Source organism: Lissotriton vulgaris, chromosome 5 (genome assembly GCF_964263255.1).
Source record: "Lissotriton vulgaris chromosome 5, aLisVul1.2, whole genome shotgun sequence".
Lineage (NCBI taxonomy): Eukaryota > Metazoa > Chordata > Amphibia > Caudata > Salamandridae > Lissotriton > Lissotriton vulgaris.
The window spans coordinates 607,361,502-607,385,653 of record NC_141693.1 but is presented as its reverse complement, the minus strand read 5'-3'; the positions used below and the strand labels follow the sequence as shown (position 1 = coordinate 607,385,653).

Genomic DNA, 24,152 nt, shown 5'->3' with positions numbered 1-24,152 from the left:
AAGAGTAGTTGCAGGTGAAAAAATAGCACTTTTGGGGGAACTTATGCCCCGCGCTGCTTGTCAAATTTGAATGTATTGCGCTGCTTTAACTCAACAGCAGAGAGTGGCACGTTAGGGCAGAACAAACAATACTATTGAAACCAGCAAATCTGAATTCAAATCCTGCCTTCTCAATGTGACCACAAAGTGCGATCTTGTATAAAGATTATTTTTTCTCCCTGGGCCCTCGCCTAATTTCAGACAGTTTTATGTGTGGAAAAGAGCTGGTGAGTAAATTGTGAATGTTTACAGCCTCGCGTGTTTGTTGAAGTTCACAAACTCTGAAGGCATACCACGTCTTGATCAGCCCACTTTCCACCCCTTGCATGGATTTTACTATTGCGTAATTATGCACACTGCTAGTGTACAAATCCGCAGTAGTAAATGCATTTACAGCTGCTAAGTAGCCTTTTGCGCGTACCTGTCAGGCGCAAATGGAGCCATTTCCTCCTGTAAACGTAGATTTATGGCCAAAAAAGGCTTTATAAATCAGACCGCCAGTGTTTTTGCCAACATGACTGCATTCTGTGATTTGTGTTTACGAGGTCCCTTTTATATGACTTTCTCGCAAGCCTGTGCCTTAAAAATCCATCAGTGGCTGTGCGCCTCACAGAGGCCACGGGGCCTCCCACAGGCTTCGGTTTTGGGAGTGAAGCGCCCGGTCTTTAGCCCACCTACAGACCTCAGGGCTGGGGGCTGAGGCGGCGGGAAGGGTCGGTCGCTCACTGCCAGCAGCGTCCGTGCCGTTCCAATAACACAATTACTTAGCCTTCTGAGGAGCTGTCAGTGTTGGTAACCCCGGCCGCCTAAACCGCATCCCAACTGCGCCCGTCGGTTCTGTGGGGTTATTAATAGAGCATCGATCGGGCCGGCCGCGCCGCTGCCTGTTATCTGAATACTGACTGCTAACCAGGCCCGCTCGATGGCGCTCAATCCGCGAGCCCAGCGCCTAATCCACTTGAGGGGGAACCCTGCCACGGGGGCGCGCTGCGCAGAGCAGCAGAGAGAGGACCGCGGGCGACGTATCGATAAGCGGGCTGCCGGGAGTATTAGTGCGGCGTGGCCAATGGGCGAGCCCTGCGCCAGGCGTGTCCGCGCGTGATAAGGCCAACGACGTGATGGAGGGAAGGGATTTGAAGTCGCGAGGGGTTTATCGCTGTGTCACTCACTCAAGGGTTGAATCAATATCAGGACCGCCATAGGGTGCAGCCACGCATGCTGCCCACAACGCTGGGCTTTCCGCACCTCTCAGCCTGCTGGGATAAGAAACCACTCTCTGAATTTCAGACCTAAGCTCACATACCACCCACAGCCTTTTTCCACATTTGGCACATAAGTAAATCTTGTGGATATAAACCGGGGCACATGTCCTAAAAAATAAGTGGGGGACGCTGTCACTGGAAGTGACGTCACGACAGGAAGTGACGTCACGAAAGGTGCCTTAGCTCCTCGTCCCAGAGAGGCCAAAGAGTGAAGTCTAGCTGTTTGACAGGGGGGGACGGCGTCCCCCCGGTAAAATAAGTGGGGGGACGCCGTCCACCCGCGTGGTATCCCGACTCGAGCCCTGGTATAAACGACAACATGACACCTGCAATTGCATTTACTTCCGTGTTTGTTTGATTATTCATTTATTTGTTTGTTTGTTTTCGACACAACTGTGCTTTTTCCAACTTCCTACAAGGCCTTAAGGGTCTTATTTTCAACAATAATACGCAGGGCAGCGCTGCATGTCACTACTGTGCTGCCCTGCGTCAAAAGAGAAGGGCAGGAATGCGCTGTATCTATGAGATACGAAACATGCCTGTCCCCTTACACTGCGCTGCTGCACAAATGGCTGCTTAGCGACAACACAGTGTCCCTTGCCCCATGATGGGGTGCCTGCATTGACGACAGGTTGTTTTTGTGCAGGAAGGGGCACCTTCCTTTACAAAAACAATTGTTATGCCACCCCTGGGGAGGAGCAGGGTTTTGACTCATGCACAGATTTATGCTATGTTGTAAATCTGGTAATGTGTCAAAAGCCATGGGCATTGATGGGTAGTACCATCCGCAATGCCCATGGTACGCCTTCTCGAGGCAGTGAGAGTCAACGCAGCGACGTGCGCTGTGTTGCCTTACACCATATCTACAAGGCCATGAAAAGTCACGCAGGGTGGCTTTCCGTGGCCTTGTAGATATGGGTCTGCACTGTGTGCTGCTGAAACATCAAGAAAAGTGACTTTCCGGCGGCGCACTGGGCTTGTAAGTAAGCCCCTTAGTCTGAGAGAGTAGAACATTGAAGCTCTTCTAAAATGAGAAGGGGATCTTAAAATCATAGGACAATTTGACTTGAATAAACTAGAAAAGTTTAAAGTGTGCTTCGGTTCTGGTTTTTGGCAACTTCCAGTGCAGGACATTTGGGAATATACTGGCCCAAATCAGTTCATGTGAATAGGTTCTCACTTTTTATGTATCACATCTTCATATTACATGTGTTTTAGCACTCAATGTATTTCTCTGCGGTTATTTGATACATCAAGGCCTAGCTCAAAGAAAACGCAAAGCACGATACAGAGAATCATTGAAGCAAGTTGTGGGCGTGGAGTCCTGTTGTAAGTGGATTGCAGAAATCTGAAGGTGTTGTTAAGTTTTTGTATGCCTGCGTACAAATGAGTGCTTTTTACAGCGTTTACTTCTATTTTGAGGCATAGAACAAAGAAGTGTTTAACCCAAAATTGAAAAAGGACCCCCCCCCCAAGTTCTTTGAGAGAGAAACAGGGGCAAGAATACCCAAACACATTCAACCATCCGCAATACCTATCAAGCTCCTTTGTCATCCCCAAGAATTTACCCAAGACTCACTGAATTGGATTTTTAAAGTCAAAGTCTCAAGCTGTATTTATTCCCACAAAACACATTATAATTTTAAACTAACAAACAACATCGCATACAGCTATTACATTATTGCATTCACTGCTCCATATACAGAATCTAGCTATCAAATCACCTAACCAATGCAATTGTGGCTTGTCTTGGTTGACCACCTTGATGGCTCTTCAGCATCTTCCATTCATTTTTTAAAGATATATTTCATCGTTAATGCTTCACTAATAAACAGTGCTTAAAAATACCCACTCATCGCCATTATTTGCTGGTTTTTCATATATATGTGCTGGTATGTATACATAAGTGCTAGGGTAGAGCACCAGAAAATACCAGCAAAGTTTAAGCACTGCCAACTACCCTGTCCAAGGTAGTCGAGGCTAACTGGTAAACTGAGCAGCTAGTTAAAACCAGCCATGCTAGAGCCAACACTAAGTAGCGAATATGGACCTGAGCAACCAGGCCATCACTTGGACCCCTGGCGCAATCGCCATTCCCCCCACACCCCCGTGCAGTATGATGAAGTACCAATGAAGGGCCAAAGGACACTTTAGTGCCCACCCTAAAACCCACCTGACCACTGCTGTACCACTGCCCTTGCATTTGGTGGAATTAAAGCTGAATCTAGAATTTGCTTGACTTTTGACTATCTGATGCCAAAGTGTCTACCTCCTTTGTGGCCAACCATGAGGCTAACCCACCAAATATGACAATATGCATAAAAAAACCTCAACCGTAAGAAATCAAAACCAAAATAAATACAACTGAAATCAAGATAGTAGTACAAACGTAGTGTTATGCAGACACCACTAAACTCTTGCAAATCCAAACCAATGTGGATGGAGCGGTTGGAACACAAGAAAGTAGTGACGGTCAAATGATGAGGGCAAGGTGCTGCAGGTCTGGATTGATTTGATTGCTGGGTCTCCAGAGAAGTGGAAATGTGTTGGCCAGCTTAAATGTTGGTTACTTGGTGGTCCTTTAGACCACCCACCAACCCCACGTGCACCTCAAATCATGTTTTGCAGAGCCAGTTTCCTTTGGGCTGCACCTTCCCTTCCCTCCCCTCCCCGGGTCCCACTGAAATTTAAAAAAGGCCACAACAATTGCTGTTGGCCACCCCCGCTGGCTGTGGAGGCTACACCAATTTGTTGGGCACCACTATGCTGGAGACCCTCTTAAAGCATCACACCAATTTTTGGTCAAGCTTTGAACGTACATGCCCAGAACTCTGGGTCTTAGTCCAGCAGTTTGGCTACTGGATTGCATAGCCTTCTTAATACCAGCAATCACGGGTCACCGTTATGCAAGCTAAGGTTACTAATTGGCTGAAAACTGGGAGTGATCTGACATTTACGCCATCTCTTGTGAGAGCATTTAGGAAGAAAGTTTGGGAAGAACATTGTTACTGTTTTGCGGTCCCTCTTGATACTTAGGTCACTCATGATATACAACATAGTTTTTTATGACCCTATAGATTACTTCCAGTTCTATGGAGGTGGTCCTGGGACCCTCGAGAGGAGGGCTGATTGATGAGGTGAGGCCCGAATTCGAAGCTAGCTCCCCATGTTTCAACGCCAACTGCTCTGGCCACTGGGGTACATCTTAACTCATGGTGGTATTCTCTCTTCTCTGACTTCTGACCTCCCTTGAAGTCCTCACGTGCATTGAATGATACATCCTGAGGAGGAATCTCAGATCCTGACGCTACAGACACTGGCGTTCTATTTATCAAGCCCCTGCCCAGAGCTGATGAAACCTGGCTCAGGTGCAACTGATTTAACGCTGACAAATCCCCACTGAACACACAGCCGGGAGCCTCCGGTAGAGCAAGAAATTTGTCCTGGGAATTGAAGACATTCATGAACTTTTTCTCCTGTTCTCTGAAGAACAAGTGAACGGTGGCAGCTCCCGAGAGTCCATGAACAAACAGAACAAGTGGAGCCAGGAAGAGAGACCCCCTGCACTCTGAAGACCTTCTGAGATCGCGACTTCAAAACACAATCAGTTCTTGGCATTCAGCATTCTTTCTTGGGATACACTCACTGCTCTGTCAATGCAGCTATATCGGGACCCGCAGCACTACCTCTTACCCCAGCACTCGTGACCCACCACAGACACTCAGTAAGCCTCACTCCAACCCGCCTGCATCACTTGCTAAACATGTACTCAGACACACACACAGCTCTGCTGATGGACCTCAATGCTGCCACGGCACCGCTTTAAATTTCTAATTTTGTGACCCAGGCACTGAGTAGAGCTTTGTTCAAGTAACCCAATCTAACCTGCAGCAGCCCTCCAAAACCATGGTCTTCAGATAGCTCTGCCAATACACCTCAAACCTCATCTGAGGCACCTCATTCTGCCACCCTTACAACAGTGGGACCAGTGCACCATTCCGAAACTAGTATTTCACAGTTCCAATACTTAGACTCAGGACCGGACAGGCCTTTTATTCCACCAGGCATTTCCCCGTGGGCAGGAGTTCTTGGAGGCCGGTTCAGAAGACCCAGGGCAGCCCCTACTGCCTGTGCCACTTTCCTCAGCCCCCCAGGGTAAATGCAGTAGGAAAAGAAAGGCATCAAGAGAGAGGGAAAGGAACGAAGGGGAAAGTTAGAGCGAAAGCGATCAGAGAGAGAGGAGAGAAATAATGGATAGATGGAAAGAGAGAGAATGCATACAGAGACTAAGGGGACCGGGCTGGTTTGAGCATTTCTGCAGGCAAAGGAGTGGCGCAGTGGCCAGAGTGGCTGATTCTGGAGCGCGGGCTTCACAGTTCAATTGCCGGCAGCAGCTCAGCTCAGCATCATGTGACTCTGGGAGATAGCTCACTTAATCTCCTCCCCCGCCCCCTGCGCCTTGAAACTTCAAGGGGTGATATGCTCGCGCTTTACAAATAGGAATTATTATAGAACTGCTTCTGGTTCCCCCAGTCCAGCCCTGCTTAAAACGCACACAATCTACCAGAGTACTTCACACGTAGCCTGTGAATTATGAGCAAACAATGATTTCAAAACACACTGCTAACATTCAGTTCAATTTGAACAAGAAAGACCAAGCATTTTAAATGGGAATGGTAGCAAAAGAGGCTATAAGAGGAGCAGTAATGCACAGCTTCTATTGAGGAGGAAAACATTTTAGTCTGTGCCAAGTATGACCTTTTTGTTCAATAACATGCGCAGCATAGCGTTTAAGCACAGTTTCAATGCAATAAGCTTACTATAACTTCTCTCTTCTGGCACTAATGTGATCCTTCTTAAGGTAGCTTAAGCTTTTTGTGTGCACCATTAATTTTTCTTATAATCTCGTGTGGATATGTCCTTTCCAAAACTTCACTTCATCAAGGTTCAAAGCGCAGGACAATGTGAGTATGTACAGAGAGCGAGCTGCTAGTATTTGCGCAATCTGTGATTTAGTGCTATTTTTCAGCACAAAAAACATCCTCACACCAAAATGGATGAAATGATGCATTTAACGCTAAAAATATAGCTACATGCAGGTTTGCACTCGCAAATTTTTACCTAATTTTCCTGAATTTCACGTACTTATGTAAACAGAATGTATCTTATTGTTTGCACATCCCTAGGCGCGAGCAGCCTTCTGGTCACACATGGACACTGGCACACATTGCAGGTACTGCAGAAGAACACTAGTCCTCTGTTCCCTTTGTCTGCCTGTCATGACCCATGACCCAAGCCTGAATGTTGCGGCCATCCCCCATCTTCCACTTTCCGCCTCCAGCCGTGTCCCCTGTGGATTCTAAGTTCCATACCATGATATCAGAGATACATCAATTTAGCATACTAGCAGCTTGTTGGTGTCACCATAGAGATTGGTTGTGGGGGTGACACACGCCGTGCCACCAAACCTCTTAGTAGCAGATGATGTGGACTTCCACGCTAAAGGTTGAGGGTGGAGAACAAGCCAAGAATTCATCTGTGAGACTGAGCCCCATATGGTCACACTGGGTTTCGTGCAGACCAATGCTCCCATATTTCCCGATGCACGCCTCTGTCCCCATGTAATAGGCGCAAAATATACCCATATACGTCCCATCTCCACCGTTCACGCTCACTCTTTCTGTGGAAATGAGAAACCTGCAGGTTTAGACAGAGAGCGGCGGAAACTTGACATCCCAATGTGCCAATGGAATACTTAGGGTATATTTTGCTGCCACCATCCATGACGATGCCCTAGATTCACTTGCTGGGGTGCCTGGAGTAGACTGTAATGCTGATTCTATGTAGCGTGTACATTTCTTCTAATTGTGCATGCCAAATGCCTTTGCACATACTGCATGGGCGGACTTTGGTGGTATTCTCTTTATTGTGTAAAAGCTGAGCACAGGTTATGTGGTTTCTGTGGAAAAATGTGGAATTAGGTTTATTTTTCTGAGTAGAATCAAGCAGTCCAATTTTACTTTTTTGTTTTATTTTGATAAATGAATTTGTTTAGATCTCTCATTGGCTAGGGTGTAAATTGTGTCTTTGTCCAGAGAATTGCACACTCTCGATCCTGCTGTTTGAAGGTATATAAAAGTTGTTTTTGGGTAGTAGGAGGGCAATAGTGGAGTGCCCTAAATATTTATATGGGGAGTGTGCCTTTTAGCTTGAGGTTAAAGGAGAATGGGAAGGGGCCGCCTTTAATGCAAGCATGCCTTGTGCCAGATTGAGGTTTGTACATACAACATGATGCTTTATAAAAAACATTCTCCCCACCCACCACCACCAGTTATATGATTTGTTTGCTATGTAAAGACTCAAGAGGCGCCCATTTGAACTTCAACATGCATTTCGTGTAACCATTGCCTTTTTTTGCCAACATTTTGCATAATTACACAAGAACAAATTAAATTAATTTTGCACATCCATAAATGCACAAGAACAAATTAAATTAATTTTTTACACCCCAAGTTTTAAAGTCCGACCTATCAAAATTCTGATAAACAGGATTGTGCCTATCAACTAATACGTTCTCATATACTTTAAATGCACCATTTCACATCTGAATATGTGCAGTAAAAATAGTAAAACGGAGGGGGGGCATTGTTTTCATGTCCTAACTGTGTGTAACTTCACATTCCAATCAGCACTTGCATATTTGTCATGATTCGCACAAGTTTTTTCAAACAAAACAGGCAAATAATTTGAGTTCAGTGAAAAGTATCCCTAAATTCTTTGATCCAGGGTTTCCTCACCTGTTGCTTGTTTGGACAGAAGTGGGAGCTTCGGACTGCGAGCACGCTGGAGCTGCTCTTCCTGTAATCTCCTTCTACAACTACTCGCGGAACCCGCTCCGCGGGTCCCGCTTCGCCTTTGGTGCTTTGCCAGCGCTGCAGGAAGTGCGCTGTGACTGCGAGGACTTCTTTAAACTGAGCCTCTGTGGTGGTGGTGTGTGCAGGGCTGCGAGCGTGGTCAGGCGAGGACTTCAAGTCCCAGGAGCGCCTGACACTCGGCATCACCAGCAGCTGACCCGCTCTCCCTGCTGGCTCCTCCCCCGCCTCAGCGCGGCTAAATCCAGCACGACAGCTTCCCTGTTTGTTTCCTCACCTGTTGCTTGTTTGGACAGAAGTGGGAGCTTCGGACTGCGAGCACGCTGGAGCTGCTCTTCCTGTAATCTCCTTCTACAACTACTCGCGGAACCCGCTCCGCGGGTCCCGCTTCGCCTTTGGTGCTTTGCCAGCGCTGCAGGAAGTGCGCTGTGACTGCGAGGACTTCTTTAAACTGAGCCTCTGTGGTGGTGGTGGGTGCAGGGCTGCGAGCGTGGTCAGGCGAGGACTTCAAGTCCCAGGAGCGCCTGACACTCGGCATCACCAGCAGCTGACCCGCTCTCCCTGCTGGCTCCTCCCCCGCCTCAGCGCGGCTAAATCCAGCACGACAGCTTCCCTGTTTGTTTCCTCACCTGTTGCTTGTTTGGACAGAAGTGGGAGCTTCGGACTGCGAGCACGCTGGAGCTGCTCTTCCTGTAATCTCCTTCTACAACTACTCGCGGAACCCGCTCCGCGGGTCCCGCTTCGCCTTTGGTGCTTTGCCAGCGTTGCAGGAAGTGCGCTGTGACTGCGAGGACTTCTTTAAACTGAGCCTCTGTGGTGGTGGTGTGTGCAGGGCTGCGAGCGTGGTCAGGCGAGGACTTCAAGTCCCAGGAGCGCCTGACACTCGGCATCACCAGCAGCTGACCCGCTCTCCCTGCTGGCTCCTCCCCCGCCTCAGCGCGGCTAAATCCAGCACGACAGCTTCCCTGTTTGTTTCCTCACCTGTTGCTTGTTTGGACAGAAGTGGGAGCTTCGGACTGCGAGCACGCTGGAGCTGCTCTTCCTGTAATCTCCTTCTACAACTACTCGCGGAACCCGCTCCGCGGGTTCCGCTTCGCCTTTGGTGCTTTGCCAGCGCTGCAGGAAGTGCGCTGTGACTGCGAGGACTTCTTTAAACTGAGCCTCTGTGGTGGTGGTGTGTGCAGGGCTGCGAGCGTGGTCAGGCGAGGACTTCAAGTCCCAGGAGCGCCTGACACTCGGCATCACCAGCAGCTGACCCGCTCTCCCTGCTGGCTCCTCCCCCGCCTCAGCGCGGCTAAATCCAGCACGACAGCTTCCCTGTTTGTTTCCTCACCTGTTGCTTGTTTGGACAGAAGTGGGAGCTTCGGACTGCGAGCACGCTGGAGCTGCTCTTCCTGTAATCTCCTTCTACAACTACTCGCGGAACCCGCTCCGCGGGTCCCGCTTCGCCTTTGGTGCTTTGCCAGCGCTGCAGGAAGTGCGCTGTGACTGCGAGGACTTCTTTAAACTGAGCCTCTGTGGTGGTGGTGTGTGCAGGGCTGCGAGCGTGGTCAGGCGAGGACTTCAAGTCCCAGGAGCGCCTGACACTCGGCATCACCAGCAGCTGACCCGCTCTCCCTGCTGGCTCCTCCCCCGCCTCAGCGCGGCTATAATCCTCCTTTGTGACACCGCAACGCGGGAGCGCGCGGGAGCGCGCCGGGAGAAGCCCGGGACAAGGGCGGGACCGTCTGAGGCCGTCAGAGGCCGAAGAAGGCTGGGCTGGGCCCCCTCCCTTGGTTCTCCAGTATTAATTAGGCTGTTGTTGTATTCACAGGCTTGTATTGTATTTTAAGGTTTTGTTTATTTTGGTATATATCTTATAATCGCTATTATTTGAACTTTACTCCCCTTTTAATATAGTCCCATGACGGCTAAAAAACTACGCTCTGGGCGAGTGATTGTGGGGAGATCTGGGTCTAAAACTAAATCTAACCCCCTACGGAACAAAATTGCTTCTACCATGCAATTGAAGGGTCAATGCCAGCTTTTTAATTTATGGGACAAAGGGAAAGACAAACCCACTGATCTGCAGTCCCCGAATGAAATCCCAGGTTCTAACGACGCGGTGCCTGTTAACGGGGTCATTGATGTTTCCTCTAGTTTAAGCCTGGTGGCCAGTCAATCTTTGCCAATTTTAGTTAGTCCTGAAGTACTAAGGGGCTCACCTTCGGCATTAAACAATGTACATCTGAAACAGAATGCTCCCCTTGGTTCTTCGGGTAATATGCCCTCAAAATCTGATGAAATTGCCCCCTCCCAAGCTGCACTAATGGATGTTCCTAAAGTTTCAATGAATACTGATCTTTTGTCAGCCACGTTAGTTAAATCCCCTGTAGTAGGGAATGAATTTACTCTGCCTGATATTGATTTAACAGCTCATAGGGCGCGGGTGGGATCGTTACAGGGGAACTCTAAAGGTGTGCCTTTAGAGGAAGCAATAACGATTTCAAGTACTGGTCCTCTAAGTAGCACACCTTCTAATAAATTAGACTTCTCCCTTCCACAATTAAATCTTACATCCTGTTCAGGTCCAGTGTTGAACAACTTAGCCGAGGGTTCTCCAAACATTAACGGGAGGCTAATTTCTAACTCTTTGTCCTCTTTGGAATCAATTTTGTCTTCGATTTTAAGATTACTTGAAAAGTTTGTGGGAGGTTCCGAATGTATTTTTGATACTGTAACGCAGATTTTGCAAGTTCTCTTGTTAAGTAAAAATGAGTTAGTGTCAGATCTTCCTATACCAGTGGCTTCTCTGTTGGTGCCCCAGAAAATAAGCGCTCCTTTCACTTCAGCAGTTTTGGATTCAGCGCCTTCTTCTCCTTTGACAGAAGGTCAAAAGGAAAGGCAGCCCATAGTACTCTCAGCGGTCCCCAATCCTTCCAAAGTGGTTTCGGCTGGCGCTAATTGTATAGCCCCATTTAGTGATAAGATAGAGGTAATAGCAACTTCCCCTCTTATTCCCAAATCTGAAATGCCTTCCCTCTTTCCGATATTTTCTTTGCCATCAAGTAAGGAAGAGGAGATCCCTAAAGTAAAAACGGGATTGATGGGAAATATGAGTCCCCTGAAACATAAAAAGATTAGAATGAAGAAGAGGAAACCCATCCGTAGGTTTGCTAAAAAAAGACAGAGGAAACTTCTTTTTGATAAGAATGTTGAATTAAGTCTAGATGATTCTCCGCAGGTGGAGCAGTCTCTCACCCCTAAGGTAGAAGTTAGGGTTGTCTCGCCTAAAGAAGACGCCCCCTCCTCTGGTCTAGGTCCTATAAATTTAACTAATCCTTTTCTTCCCAAGGTTTTCCACCCTTCAGCTAATCCTTTTTCTTATTGTAATGCTAAAGCAGGTTCTTGCCAAGTTATCTCTAAGGTTACCTCTCCTTTTGTTATCCCTTCCCCGTCTTCCTTAAATCCTTCTGCAACACCCTTTCAGGCTCCATCCTTAACGACAGTTATCCTCCCAAAAGAAAAAATAAATGTGGATACGTTATATCTTGATTTTTCTCCCCTATTTGAACCAGATTTAATTTTAAATAGATCTGCCCTACTGATCTGTTTTAAGGAGATCGAAAGCTTGAAATTAATTCAAACGTCTGATTTAGATCTTGTACTTCTCCTTAACTCCTACGTGGGGAAACCATTAAGATCAACAAGGGTGAAATTTCATTCGAAAGTTGTGTTAAATCTTGTTCTACAATGGGCAGAGGAATTACAAATTAGAGGGATAGATGTCATGCCACACTTTGGGGAAAAATGTACTCTAAATACTGCCGCTAACTCTTCATTATCACTTCCCTCCAATACGGGTGTGCTATTGTCGGATTGGTCTAATCTCAGATCAGAGAACCTAAAAGTTTGTGTGGCTAGGAATGAAAGGCTAGTTTCATACAAAAATCCTCCCCTTAAGCAGACAGTGAAGGATGATCAATCTAAATGGAGTTGGTTACCTGGAGTCCTAGCGAGTAAATCTGCTCCCCGTTCCAATCAGCATTCCAATTTTTAACAGGGAGCTGAAATTTATCTCATGGAACACTGCCGGATTCAAGGATTATAAGGAGAAATTGGGTTTCCTACATTCTCAAAAGGCAGATATTATCTGTTTGCAAGAAACCTGGGTTGATGGAAGTTTCACTTTGGATAAAGACTATTTTGTTTTGGATTATAACGCAACCAGCACTAGAAGAGGCCATGCTAAGGGAGGGTTAGCATGCTTGTTATCTAACAGATTGCAATGGAACTATTCACACTATCTGGATCCAGGAAAACTGTTTCAAGCAATAACCCTAAAAGATGTATTTGAGGATTGCCCTAATAGATTGTTGATTGTGGTAAACATTTATATTCCCCCCAATTGTTGTTTTAATGCTGGTTTAAAAACTTTGTTCACTTTTTTAACTAAAGTGTTGGAGATCTCCCCAACTCCGCATGTGTTGATGTTTGGGGACTTAAATTGTAATATATCTAACTGCGGGTTGGAGTTGTTTAGAAATATTCCTTTGGAAGAGTCTCTGAATATACCTTCAGCCCAGTTTCCCCCCAAAATTAAAACTAACAAAAGAGGTAAACTTATATTAGACGGTTTACTTAAAGTTGAATGCTTAATAGTAAATGGGAGGCTTCCATCTGACATCCCGGCAGCTTATACTCGTAAATCTAATAAGGGAAAGTCTATTATTGATTTTATCATGGTAGATTATGCCGGTTTTCGCCTATTGAAGGATATGAAGGTCATTGAATCTAATCTTAGTGACCATAATGCGTTGACGCTTTCTGTTTCCATTAATCTTCAGAAAGTGGATCCGTGGAGTCTGGATATAGATTCTGTGAATTTTGATTCCAGCTCAGGGAAATGTTTTTGGAACCCTTGTACTGTTGAAAATCTGGTGCCCCTTTTGTATTTTACCGTCGAGAATTTACCTCTCTGGGAAGGGAGAGAGCTGTTATGTTTTATTAATTTTTTAGATTCTGTAACTGCCAGTGCAAAAAAGAAATCAGGTGTGAAACAATCCTTTGTAGCCCCTCATCCTCTACGGGCTATAAATAGAGAAATAAACAAAGTTGTAAGGGGGCAATTTTTATTTTTTACCCAAGAAGCTAAGTCTAAGTTGTTTATTCTAAAAAGAAGGAGAGTTAGGCTTAAGGCCCATTTAAAACGTTCTAAGGAAGACGCCCTCTGGATTCAACTGAGGGAAGCTTCTTATAATTGCCAAACTAAGACATTCTGGTCTTTAATTGGCAAAGGTTGTGGTACCAGAGCTAGTCCTACGCCTATTGCCATTGAGGAACAGGTGTGGGTTCACTATATCGAGAAGTTGCACAGTAACAATAATTCTCATGTGTTTAATGTTGAATTTGATAATGTTTCATGTATACTCGACTGTCCAACAGAAAAGGAAATTGAATGTGCCATTAAGAATATGCGTTCCTCTGGTGCGATGGGTCCTGATAAAATCCCAATTTCAGTATTAAAAAACCAGAGTGAACTGTGGAGTAAAATTCTCTTTCCAGTGTTTAAATTTTGTTTTTCTAGCGGAACAGTCCCCCCCTCCTGGAAAGGAAGTATCATTGTCCCTTTATATAAAAAAGGGGCAAGAGATCTACCACAAAATTATCGTCAAATTGCCTTGCTTGACGCTATTGGTAAGGTGTTTGCAAAATGTGTGCTTTCTTTAATTAATGATTGGGTATCTGAACATAAAATCCTTCCCATGGAGCAAACAGGTTTCAGACAAAATCATGGAACTTTAGATAACCTGACTGCATTGCAAGTTATCAATGAAAAATATGTGAAAGTCCGTGGTGGTCAGGTATATGGCGCCTTTATTGACTTCTCCACATCTTTTGATAAAGTAGATAGAACTTTGCTGTGGAGAAAGTTATTTAACTTAGGTATGCCCGTATCCCTTATTAAGTTAATTCGCGCCCTTTATTCTGACACTTGGTGCAGAGTTCTACTTGGAGGTGATCGTGGTGTATCTAAATTAATTCCAACTTCTAATGGGTTGAAGCAAGGTTGCCTTTTGGCTCCGTTGTTATTTTCCTTATATACTGTTGATTTACCCGTCGCTCTTTCAGCTTGCGCCGGTATTGCCCCGTCCTTGGGTGGTGTTCCAATTGCATGCCTTATGTATGCAGACGACATCCTGATTTTGGATCTCACCCCAAAGGGCCTAAACAATCGGTTGCATGCACTTTCTGAATATGCTGAAAGTCATTTCTTATCAATAAATACGGCAAAAAGCAAAGTGATTTGTTTTTCTGGTAGAAAGAAGCCTAAATGTCTTAACTATCCATGGGTTGTGGGGGGGAAAAAACTAGAATGTGTGAAATCTTATACCTTCCTAGGTAAAATTGTCACTCATAATTTAAGTGACAAACCTCACATTGACAATAACTCCCGGAAGGCTATTTCTCAGGGAAAGAGTTTAGTTTCCCTGTATAAAGCCACAGGTAGAAGGCATTTTTCTATTCTTTTAGATGTTTTCAGAGCGAAAGTTCCGGCCTCCCTGTTATATGGAATTGAGTTAGTTGATCTAAAAAAATGGAGTTTTTTAAACTCTGCGGAAGGAAAAATTTTACGGAGTTTAATGTCTGTAGGCACAGCAAATTCGACTGCCTCTTTGAGACAGGAACTGGGTTTAAGTAGCAGCTGGGTTCAAGGTCTGGCAAGTATCATACGCTGGGTAGTAGCTTTATCTAAAGGTGAACCCAATACCTTAAGAGACCTTATAAAAAATGAATTATTAGGATCTTTTAATGACTTCTCACTGATTGTAAAAAACTTCAGATTTGCTGTGTTACAATTGAAATTGGATGAGGAGACTTTATTTCTATTGTCCTCTCATCAATTAAAAACTGTTTTGAAGTCAGCCTCCTGGGAATTGGGGTTTTGTCTGGATAGAGACTTCTGTCTAGCGAAAAAAGGTTGTACGCCTGTTATTGAATCTTATACCCTGCGGAAAGCTCAACCGTATATGTACTGGAACATCTCCCATGGCGTGAGGCGCCTGGTGTACTTATTAAGACATAATTTGCTTCCGCTGAAAGTTCTACATGCCAGCTGGTTTGGTTATTCGGCATGCTGTGATCTTTGTCAATTGTATGATCAGGACCTAGATCACGTCATGTTCGTTTGCCCTACACTGATGCCCTGCAGGCGTAGATGGTTAAGACCAATTTGCTTACAACTCAACATATTATCAGCTTCTTCGTTTAAGGCAGCCTTGATTAACCCACCAAATGAAATGTTTGCTTTTAAACTGTACAACTTTTTTAAATGTTTTTTGGACCTGTATTAAGATGTCTCATGTGATTGTGATGGAATAATATTTTATGTATTTCTTGTTTTGTATGTATATGCTGTTTTATGTGGACCTCATAAAGAGTTCCTTATCATAATAAATAAACTTTGAAACTTTGATCCAGGGTAGCAATGAGCGGTTGTTCAGCACAAAAATGTGTTGCGGAAAATCAGATTAAAGCTCCTAAAAGCTAGCAAAAACACGCGGAGCAAAAAATATTCAGAAAGAAGGTGTTCTACAATTTCAAATGAAGAAAATCTGTGGGTGTATGTGTGTGCACACAGGCGCATTCGAAGGAGAGTGAGTGTCCAACCACTGCTACCTGTGCATGCTGTCAAAAGTTCGGGATTGTGTTAGAGGTAAGGCAGGGACAAAATATGGGTAGCTACACATAACCAAATCTTATCAAAGCTAGTAGTTATTGCTCTTTTATCGGAAAACGGTTGTTTTGTGTTTAATTTTGTGTGGTAAGAGGGTGTAGTGCACTTGAAAATGAGAAGTGTGTGCTTTGTATTTATTATGAGGGTGGTGTATGCTTCCTGGACAAAAGCAGCACACTTGTGGTGAATGTGGGTTTGTTTTGTGTAGAAGGGTGCTGCTCTTGTTATGTGAGGGTTGTTACCTAAATGCCCGGTTCAGTGAGAGTTGTTGACCAGGCATTTCCTTAGCTATCCTGCTGCCCTATAAAGGCCTTTCGCCAGTACACCCTTGTCACTGGCTCCTATCTGGAGTACTGCTTCACCTCTGGTACAGAGACTATGAACATGTGGATGGGGTGGGCCCTCTCCACCCCCTGTACCGTGCGTGCCTACCCAATGCACAACACTGTTTCACAACAAAGCCCACAGTCACTACTGCACCAGGGGTCCATCACTCTGCCTCCGTTTCTGGCTTCCTTTTCATTAACCCTGGTCACTGAACTCCGCTCCGGTGGCGGAGTATACGGAATGTTGCATACTCAGCGTTCCACAGAGAACGCGATGTGCCTGCAAAACTTCCGACTCCATAGAGAAACGATGTTCAGCCCCGGACCCTCCCGCCTCGAACCCCCCACAATAAATATTTTTTAACTAAAATTTACAGTTAAAGTAAATTAAAAGCGCACTTACCTCACCGCAGCGTCACGGGCTGCTCTCATCCTCCTCTCCCTAATCACCTACGTCAGGCATACTTCATGGTAGGACTGTGCATGCGGACGCACGCGCAGTCCCTTCATGACGTACGGGATTACGGCGAGGAGGAGGGAAGCCCATGATGCCGCGGTAAGGTAAGTGCGCTTTTAATTTACTTTAATTGTACATTTTAGTTTAAAATATTTATTGTGGGGGCGGTGAGAGGTACGAAGCGGAGCAGAGCTCCTTGGAGTTTTTGGGCAACTCTGTGGAGCTCCACTTAGAGCAACTTCACCTGCTACGACCGGGCCTCCTTTTCATCTCCATCACTCCCTGCATAACAGTCCCTGTAGACCTCTTGCTTGTCCCTCTGCCTATTTATTTATTTACCTATTTAGCTATTTATTGTGAGTTTGTTTACATGGGGATATATGTTTCCTTTCAGTTACTTTAGAGCACTAAAAAAGCTAAAAATACAAAGTAAATGGAGGAGTAAGAAAAAAATGAATTTGAAGTCATCTCGAATGGGTGTCGCCCATCTCTGATATTCTTTGATTGCGAAACTTGAACAGCGATGGTTACCAGTAGAAAGCAGGTTTGCAGGGTTCAACCCTTAAGAGTTTTCTAAATCATAAGTGGTGGGGTTCAGATCTTGATTTCATGGCATTCTATGCTTTGGGTTCCTGGACTGGCTAAGTTCTGCTTCTGTGTTTCAACTTCCTTAATGGAATCAGGTGAGGAGAAGTTGACTTGAGATTCCTGGTGAGGGGGCCCTGGTTGGTGAGGGGTCAACTTCTGTAGATATTGTTGGTGTCGACCTCAGTAAGTCATTTGGATGGTGCATAGGACTGTGAATTTGGTCCTTCTACTGGAAACCTGTGTACTGTTGGCAGGGTCTGACTGGGCTTCAGGGCACTCAGCAGTTCCCAGAATGGCTGGTTTGACAGGTCAGTGTGTGCGCCCTTTTTTTAGTATAGACCCGTTTTATGGTCAGCTGGGTCGGTTTTTGGTGTTGACTTGCCTGATAATAAATCAAACATTGCTGCAGCAAGCTCATATCCATGAAATCTTCCATACCTTGCAAAACACCCACACAGCATGTCTTCCCAAGTTCAAAACTGCAAAAATGGGACACCTTTTTTTAGCAATCCGATTAACTAATAGAGACCACTTTTATGCTGGTGCCCAGCCTATTTTCTGTCCCAGTCTGACCCTGCTATTGGTCTTTCATGTCCCCAAGTCGATGTCCCTTCCGACTTCCTTGTACATGGTGAATTGGCACCTCAATGCATGATGCTGTCCCATTCGGTTCCAGGCCTCCCAGGCCTCAAAGCCGGGTCTTTAACCTCACATAGTTGATGCCAGGCTCTCATATTGCTAGGAGATGGCGAAACAGACACTAGGAACCCTATGGGGAGTCCTGTGTGGATGCTGCTTAAGGCTGGGAGCTGGAAGTGCAGATTGGGATTCCAGTCCCTGCACAGCTGAGATCCCTGCATAATGCAGTTGAAGAGATGGTGCACTTGCCCTGCACAATGCCGCGTGATACCTGTCCTCTGAGTCGTACTGAAGCTTGAAAAAACCTTCTCACTGTGCCAGACCAAAAACAATTGTAATTGCCAATGCTTGTTAAAAAAGGTCGAAACAAACCGGTTGGAACAGAGCTCTCCTACAGCAACTATTAAATATGAACACACTGAGTAAATTCACCTCCATCCAGAATAATGAAGCACGAAAAAAACGGAAGCACAACTGACCGGAAGCAAGTGAGCTTTGGGCTTAAACCAAAGGTTTGCATTGTGCACACCCACATGACCTACCTAAGACTGGCAACTTAGGGGCAGATTTAAAAGGAACTGACGCAGCTGCATAGATGCGTCTGTTTTCTTGCGCCAGCACCAAATGTCCTTGCGCCACCATGGATGCGCTGTATTTACAATACAGTGCTCCATGCGCAAGGATTAACAGATGCGTCAGAAATACTGACGCATCTGTTGGCACAAAAGTGATGCATTGCTGGAATTGCTCATGAAAGTGAACCAACTCCAGCAATGTGGCACAACAGATAGGCAAGTCCTATCCAAAAAGCCCTACTTCATTCCTTAAGACTGCTCTGAACAGGTGTAGAGATTTTTATGCAGTGAAGGCGTAGAGTGATGCAATGAAATGTAAATTTCACAGCATCAGTTCTACGTGGCTTTTTGAGTGGGAAGGCCTAGCCTGCATACATTATACCTAGCGCAGGTACATTGTGAGGCCGGGCTTTACAAACGTGACGCATCTCCCTGGATGCATCACGCTGTAAAGTGGCTGCACTGTTTGTTCCGACGTTGCGTCAAGAAAAGTGACACAATTGTGGCCCAAGGGGCTTGTAAATCTGGCCATTAGAGTGTAAAACATTGGTAATGTTATGAGCAGTGTTTTCGTACAACATCTACGTTTTCTGTCAGAGAGAGAATCTCCTCCCAGATGACCACCATAAAGTTGAGGGGAGGAGTGGGGGGTTGTCTGGGTGCTTCTTTCACCCACTGATGTTTTGTGCAGGAATAGGGCACTTTGCAAGACAGTGCCTAAAATGCTCCAAATTTCCTGAACTTGTCCAGAAAACAATTGTAGAAAGCAAGTTACCTCCCTCCCCCCCTCCCTCCCTCCCTTCCTCTTTCTCCCTCTCTCCCTACCTTTCTTCTTTCCTTCCTTTCTTCCCTCCTTACTTCCTTCCTTCCTTCCTTCCCTCCCTCCCTCACTTTCCCCCTACCCTCCTTGTTTTACACATCCCCAGGGTTGGTAGACTTCAGCCTGATTTCTCTCGGCGTTTCTGACCTGGCCTCCTTTTCTCTTGCAGGCTTCCGGAGGTTCGAATATCAGACAACGGGCCCTATGAGTGCCACGTGGGCATCTATGACCGAGCCACTCGGGAGAAGGTGGTGCTCGCTTCTGACAACGTGGTGCTAAACGTCATGTGTAAGTCGTCTTCATTTTCAGGTTGTTTGGTTCATGTACGTTGTTATATGCATGTATGACGTATGTGAATGTGTATTGAGCAATGTGTAGCTCAAAACAGGGAGCGCTGCAGAACCGCCTGCTTGAGTATTAGTTAACCATAGTCTTATGAACAGCTACTACCAACCACGGCGGTACTCTCTCGATCTACCTCAGAGAATTTACAGCCTGATTCATGTAGGTAAATTGCACTCGCAAAGGGCCAGATTCTCAGAATCTGGCCCTTAGCGAGTGCGATTTTTGCATTTGGTATTCATGATAGCAAATGCAAAAATCGCTATGTAAGAATTCGCATATTTGCGTGGAATGGCATTTAAGGAATCTCTAATAGAGATTCCTCAAATGCTATTCATGACACACAACAAAATTGCGATTTTGGACTTTTGGGGCCGCTATGTACCGACAGGTCAGACCTGTCGGTAAATAGCAAAAACTCAGAAAAATGCATTTAAAAGCATCATTCAAAGTTGCATGTAGCACACACACATGTCCTTTGGACATATGTGTTTGCGCAACACCTGTCCAAAAGTGCATTTTAGGGGTGCTACAGGGCGTCCTTTGGACACCCCTGGCACCCTTAAAATCGCTATCTCAGTTGCGAGTAGCAAATTGCTACTCGCAAATCCCCATTCATTCCAATGGGCCTCTTGGCCCATAGGAATGATTGGGGAGTATTTGCAAGTAGCAAATTGCTACTCGCAAATAAAGAACATGTAGGAATCGCTATTTAAGTAGCAATTCCTACATGAATGCCGTTTTGCGTGTCCTCAATAGCGATTCGCTATGATTCGCTATTAGGGACACGCAAAACGGCATGTACATGAATCAGGCTGATAGATCCAGGAAGTAACAGAATATACCTATTGATATAGTGTACGCTGCCGAATTACTTGAAGGCGCTGGCGTGCACTTTCAAATTGCTTCTAGGTGCTTGGTCCTTTCTGCCTGGCAAATTTGTTGGTTCACAGTTGCTAACAATTAACCCCCCCCCTGGCTGTGTGACTTCGAGTGGGCTGGCCTCCATCAAGCACCCCTCAGCTGAGGGGGCGAATTACAATATTTCCAGGGTTTTTATTGGCGATGGATGTCTTGCTGGAGTCCTTCGCCTGTTACACTTCCCATCGCGAGGATCAAGTCATGTCTTGGTGGAGTTTGCACTCTGTGGGGCAGATTTACAAGGAACTGACACATCTGCGTAGATGCGTCAGTTTCATTGCGTCAGCGCTGAATGTCCTTGCGCCACTATGGATTCGCTGTATTTACAATACAGTACTCCATTTGCAAGGATTAACAGATGCATCTGAAATTCTCACGCATCTGTTGGCACAAAAGTGACGCAACAGGGGCGCAAATGTCACGCAAGGGGCTTATAAATCTATCCTTGTGACTTCTTTTAAGAGGGTTCTGGTCTCCTTCAGCTGCTAAAGAGGTCCAGTGAATAGATTTTGGTCTTCACCAAAGAGTGAGCCTCCTGTTAGAGAACACCACAAATTTCAAAGTCACTTCTCAGAAATGTTTACTGTTACAAGAACATTTACACAACCAGGCCCTAAGGACACCATGGGCCTGATTCACAATGTCATTTCAGCAGTTAGCTTACGTTAATAGCCGGAAATGGCTCATTGAACCCTCCAAAGGTTATCTAGCAGGAGTAAACGCAGTTATGACCATGTATTGTGTGCCCTGACTTCACATGGTGGAGAATGGACTGGATAAGTGGGATTTTCCTTGAGGATTTGTTCTTCTCCCTATATTTTTGAGTATACGGAAAGTTCACAAACTTCTCTTTGACCCTTTCCCCCTATTGAAATTGTCAGAGACTTCCTCCAAGTATGGTCTGGAGTAAATCCTCTTCCAGGGTGTGAAATGGAATGGAACCTCTACATTTGGATGGTGTGTAAGGGGTAGGTTTCATCCACGGGGAAAAATGTATATAAAAAAAGCTTAATTGCACATCATGTAAACATTGTACATGCCCTGCAAGCGAAAATGTGGTACACAACTTAAAGCCTGTCCTGTTGGTTTTGCCAAAGATAAGGAAAAAAGTAGCAAAAAGGATTTGTTTTCTGTATTCAATGCATATAGGGGATGCAGAATTTGTTGTGTTAACAGTGTGATGACGGAGTGTACTATCATATTTAAAATAGTTCCTCATGCGTTCTTCCTTCAAGGTGATATGATACACCAAATAGCCAAGAGGAGAGAGTGTGATCCTCCTCCGAGTGGAGCCAAAGGCCACTCTTTGTGTATTTTAAATCATTGGTAACAGTACATCTCGCAGGCAGCGGCGGAAAACCTAATACTCACATTACTTACTTGGTGGTATGTCAGGACATCTGTGAATGGTGCAGCTTTCCCCCTGTACCACTGCTGAGTTATGTGAATAGAAAAAAAGGTAAATATGTGTGCTCGAATACTTTCACAGGTGGAGATTTATGATTCCCTTTGTGAATAATGATCAATATGATTATGGGCTTATGTCTAATAGATCCTGTTTGCATGCTCTTAGATGAGCTTATCTCCTATAGCACGTGCAAGAAAACGGAGAAAATCTGTCTGCAAGGATATGAAAGCACATTTTCCCATATCCATTTTTTTTCTCCCAAGGATAAGCTTAAACACCTAGAAGTCCACATAGTGGTCACTTTTATGGTAACAGGGCGAGGCTCAAGCATTGTCTGCAGAAGAGTGGAGGGAGCATGGATAATGCAGGACAAATTGAATAGTGAAAAATAAAATATCATGCCAGAAATATCTGGAAGTTCAGAAAAAAGTATAAATAACCTAGAAAACATACAGGAAGTGCTGAAGTGGCGTACTCTCGAGTGTTGACTGGCAGTGCATGAAGTAAAACTATGTCTGCGCTGTTCCCAAACAGATGTAAAAAATATAAAGTAAAAATAGAAATTGGATGGGCCTTAGAAACTGTACTTGTAGTCCTAACAGGTTTAGAAGTAAAAGTTAGGATGGATACGTCTAGTTCAAGCAATCATTTGTAATTGTAAAAGGCAATACCCCCTGGGTGTTAGGATGTTGGCGAGGTACATAGGCCCCTGAATGTGTGAAGATGTTCAGATCGCAGGCCAGGATTCAATTGAAAAATACAGTTGATATATGTTTGTATGTATTGTATTGTAATTGTATTGATATAGCACTTAGTACCCCTAACAAGGAGTCAGAGCGCTTTTCTGCAAGTAGCACGCTACTCCGGAACCCAGAAAGGATTAGTGGTGGATTAGTATAGTGACATTTTGGTTAATTTGAGCGTTGGACATGTGAATCTATTAGTTGGATTGAAAAGGAGAATAGGGACAGAAGAGGAAAGGGTCTAGAAAGTGTTCATTGGGAGATCATAGTAGTAAGATGAGGTTTGAGATGAGTATAAGGAGAGATGGAGGAGGGAAGAATCTCTAGAAATGGATTAGGGAGAACATAGTAGTAGTGAGTTTTGAGATGATTCAAAGGAGGGATGAATGAGGGGACAATTTAGAAGGGTAGTTTGGGAGATCATAATATGGAAATGAGGTTTGAGGTGATCCCAGGAGGAATAGAGGAGGGAAGAGTCTAGAAAGGGTTATTTTCGATATTAAAGTATAGTAGAATGAGGTTCTGGATGAGTCGGAGAGTGTTGGTAGAGGATATATTGAGAGAGGTATAGGGCGAAATATATGGTAGAGCATTGAAGAGAGTCAACTGGGTGTTTTTTGCAGTAGGAGTAAAGTAATAAGTATAAAGATACATAAGTACATATTATTATACTTATCTATATACATACATATATTCAAATTAAATGTTTACATATACTGGGATATGCTGTACATTTGTGTTTGAGTATGGTGGTAGTGTAGGAAAGAGACAACTCTCGAGTAGTCTTCTGAAGATAAGATCTGTGGATCTTATGTTTGGGGGTAATGAATTCCAAAGTTTGGCTGCCTGAACAGAGAAAGATGCGCCACCTATGTTTTCTTTCTTATGTGTATGTAAGTAGGAAGTATTTTTATAGTGTGAACTAGCCGAAAGGCAGTGGAATGCTATACAGGGTAAAAGGCAAAGATACAGTTAAAAAGTGATAGGAGGGACAATGTGTTCTGAGAGTGGAGATGAAATGTTATGTAGTCATGATGTCATTTTGTTTAATAGAGATAAGTCTTCAATTCTTTACTAAATTGGAGCCGGGTTGGGGTCCTGTGATGGGCACAGGCATGTTGTCCAATGGAGGAAGCATGTTATTTTTCTTTTTTGCACTTCTCTGACTCCACTTTCAAGGTGTCCTGGATGCGGGTGTGCGGAGAGCCACTGGAGGTTGTGAGTATATTAAACACATAGGCAGGGGTACCGGTCATGATGGCTTAGTTGACGATGCAGTCCGTTTTGATGATGGTGCAGGCTGGCAGTGGGAACCAGTGGAGTTCCATCTGGGTTGAGGTAATGTAGTCATATTTCTTCAGGCCCTTGATGAGACTCACTCGGTGTGTTGGTTGTCTATAACAGGGGATAGTGTGAGAGGCTGTAAAGCAGGGCATTGTCACC

General features: G+C 44.9%; 1 protein-coding gene across 3 annotated transcripts in view; it reads left to right on the top strand.

The window, feature by feature from the left end:
- IGSF21 (immunoglobin superfamily member 21) overlaps positions 1-24,152 on the top strand; it is a 1,410,224-nt gene that overhangs the window by 837,260 nt on the left and 548,812 nt on the right. For all 3 annotated transcript variants that reach the window (XM_086920143.1, XM_086920145.1, XM_086920144.1), the window contains exon 4: positions 19,465-19,583. In XM_086920143.1, the coding sequence (XP_086776269.1) occupies positions 19,465-19,583 (119 nt within the window). The remainder of the gene's footprint in view (positions 1-19,464; positions 19,584-24,152) is intronic.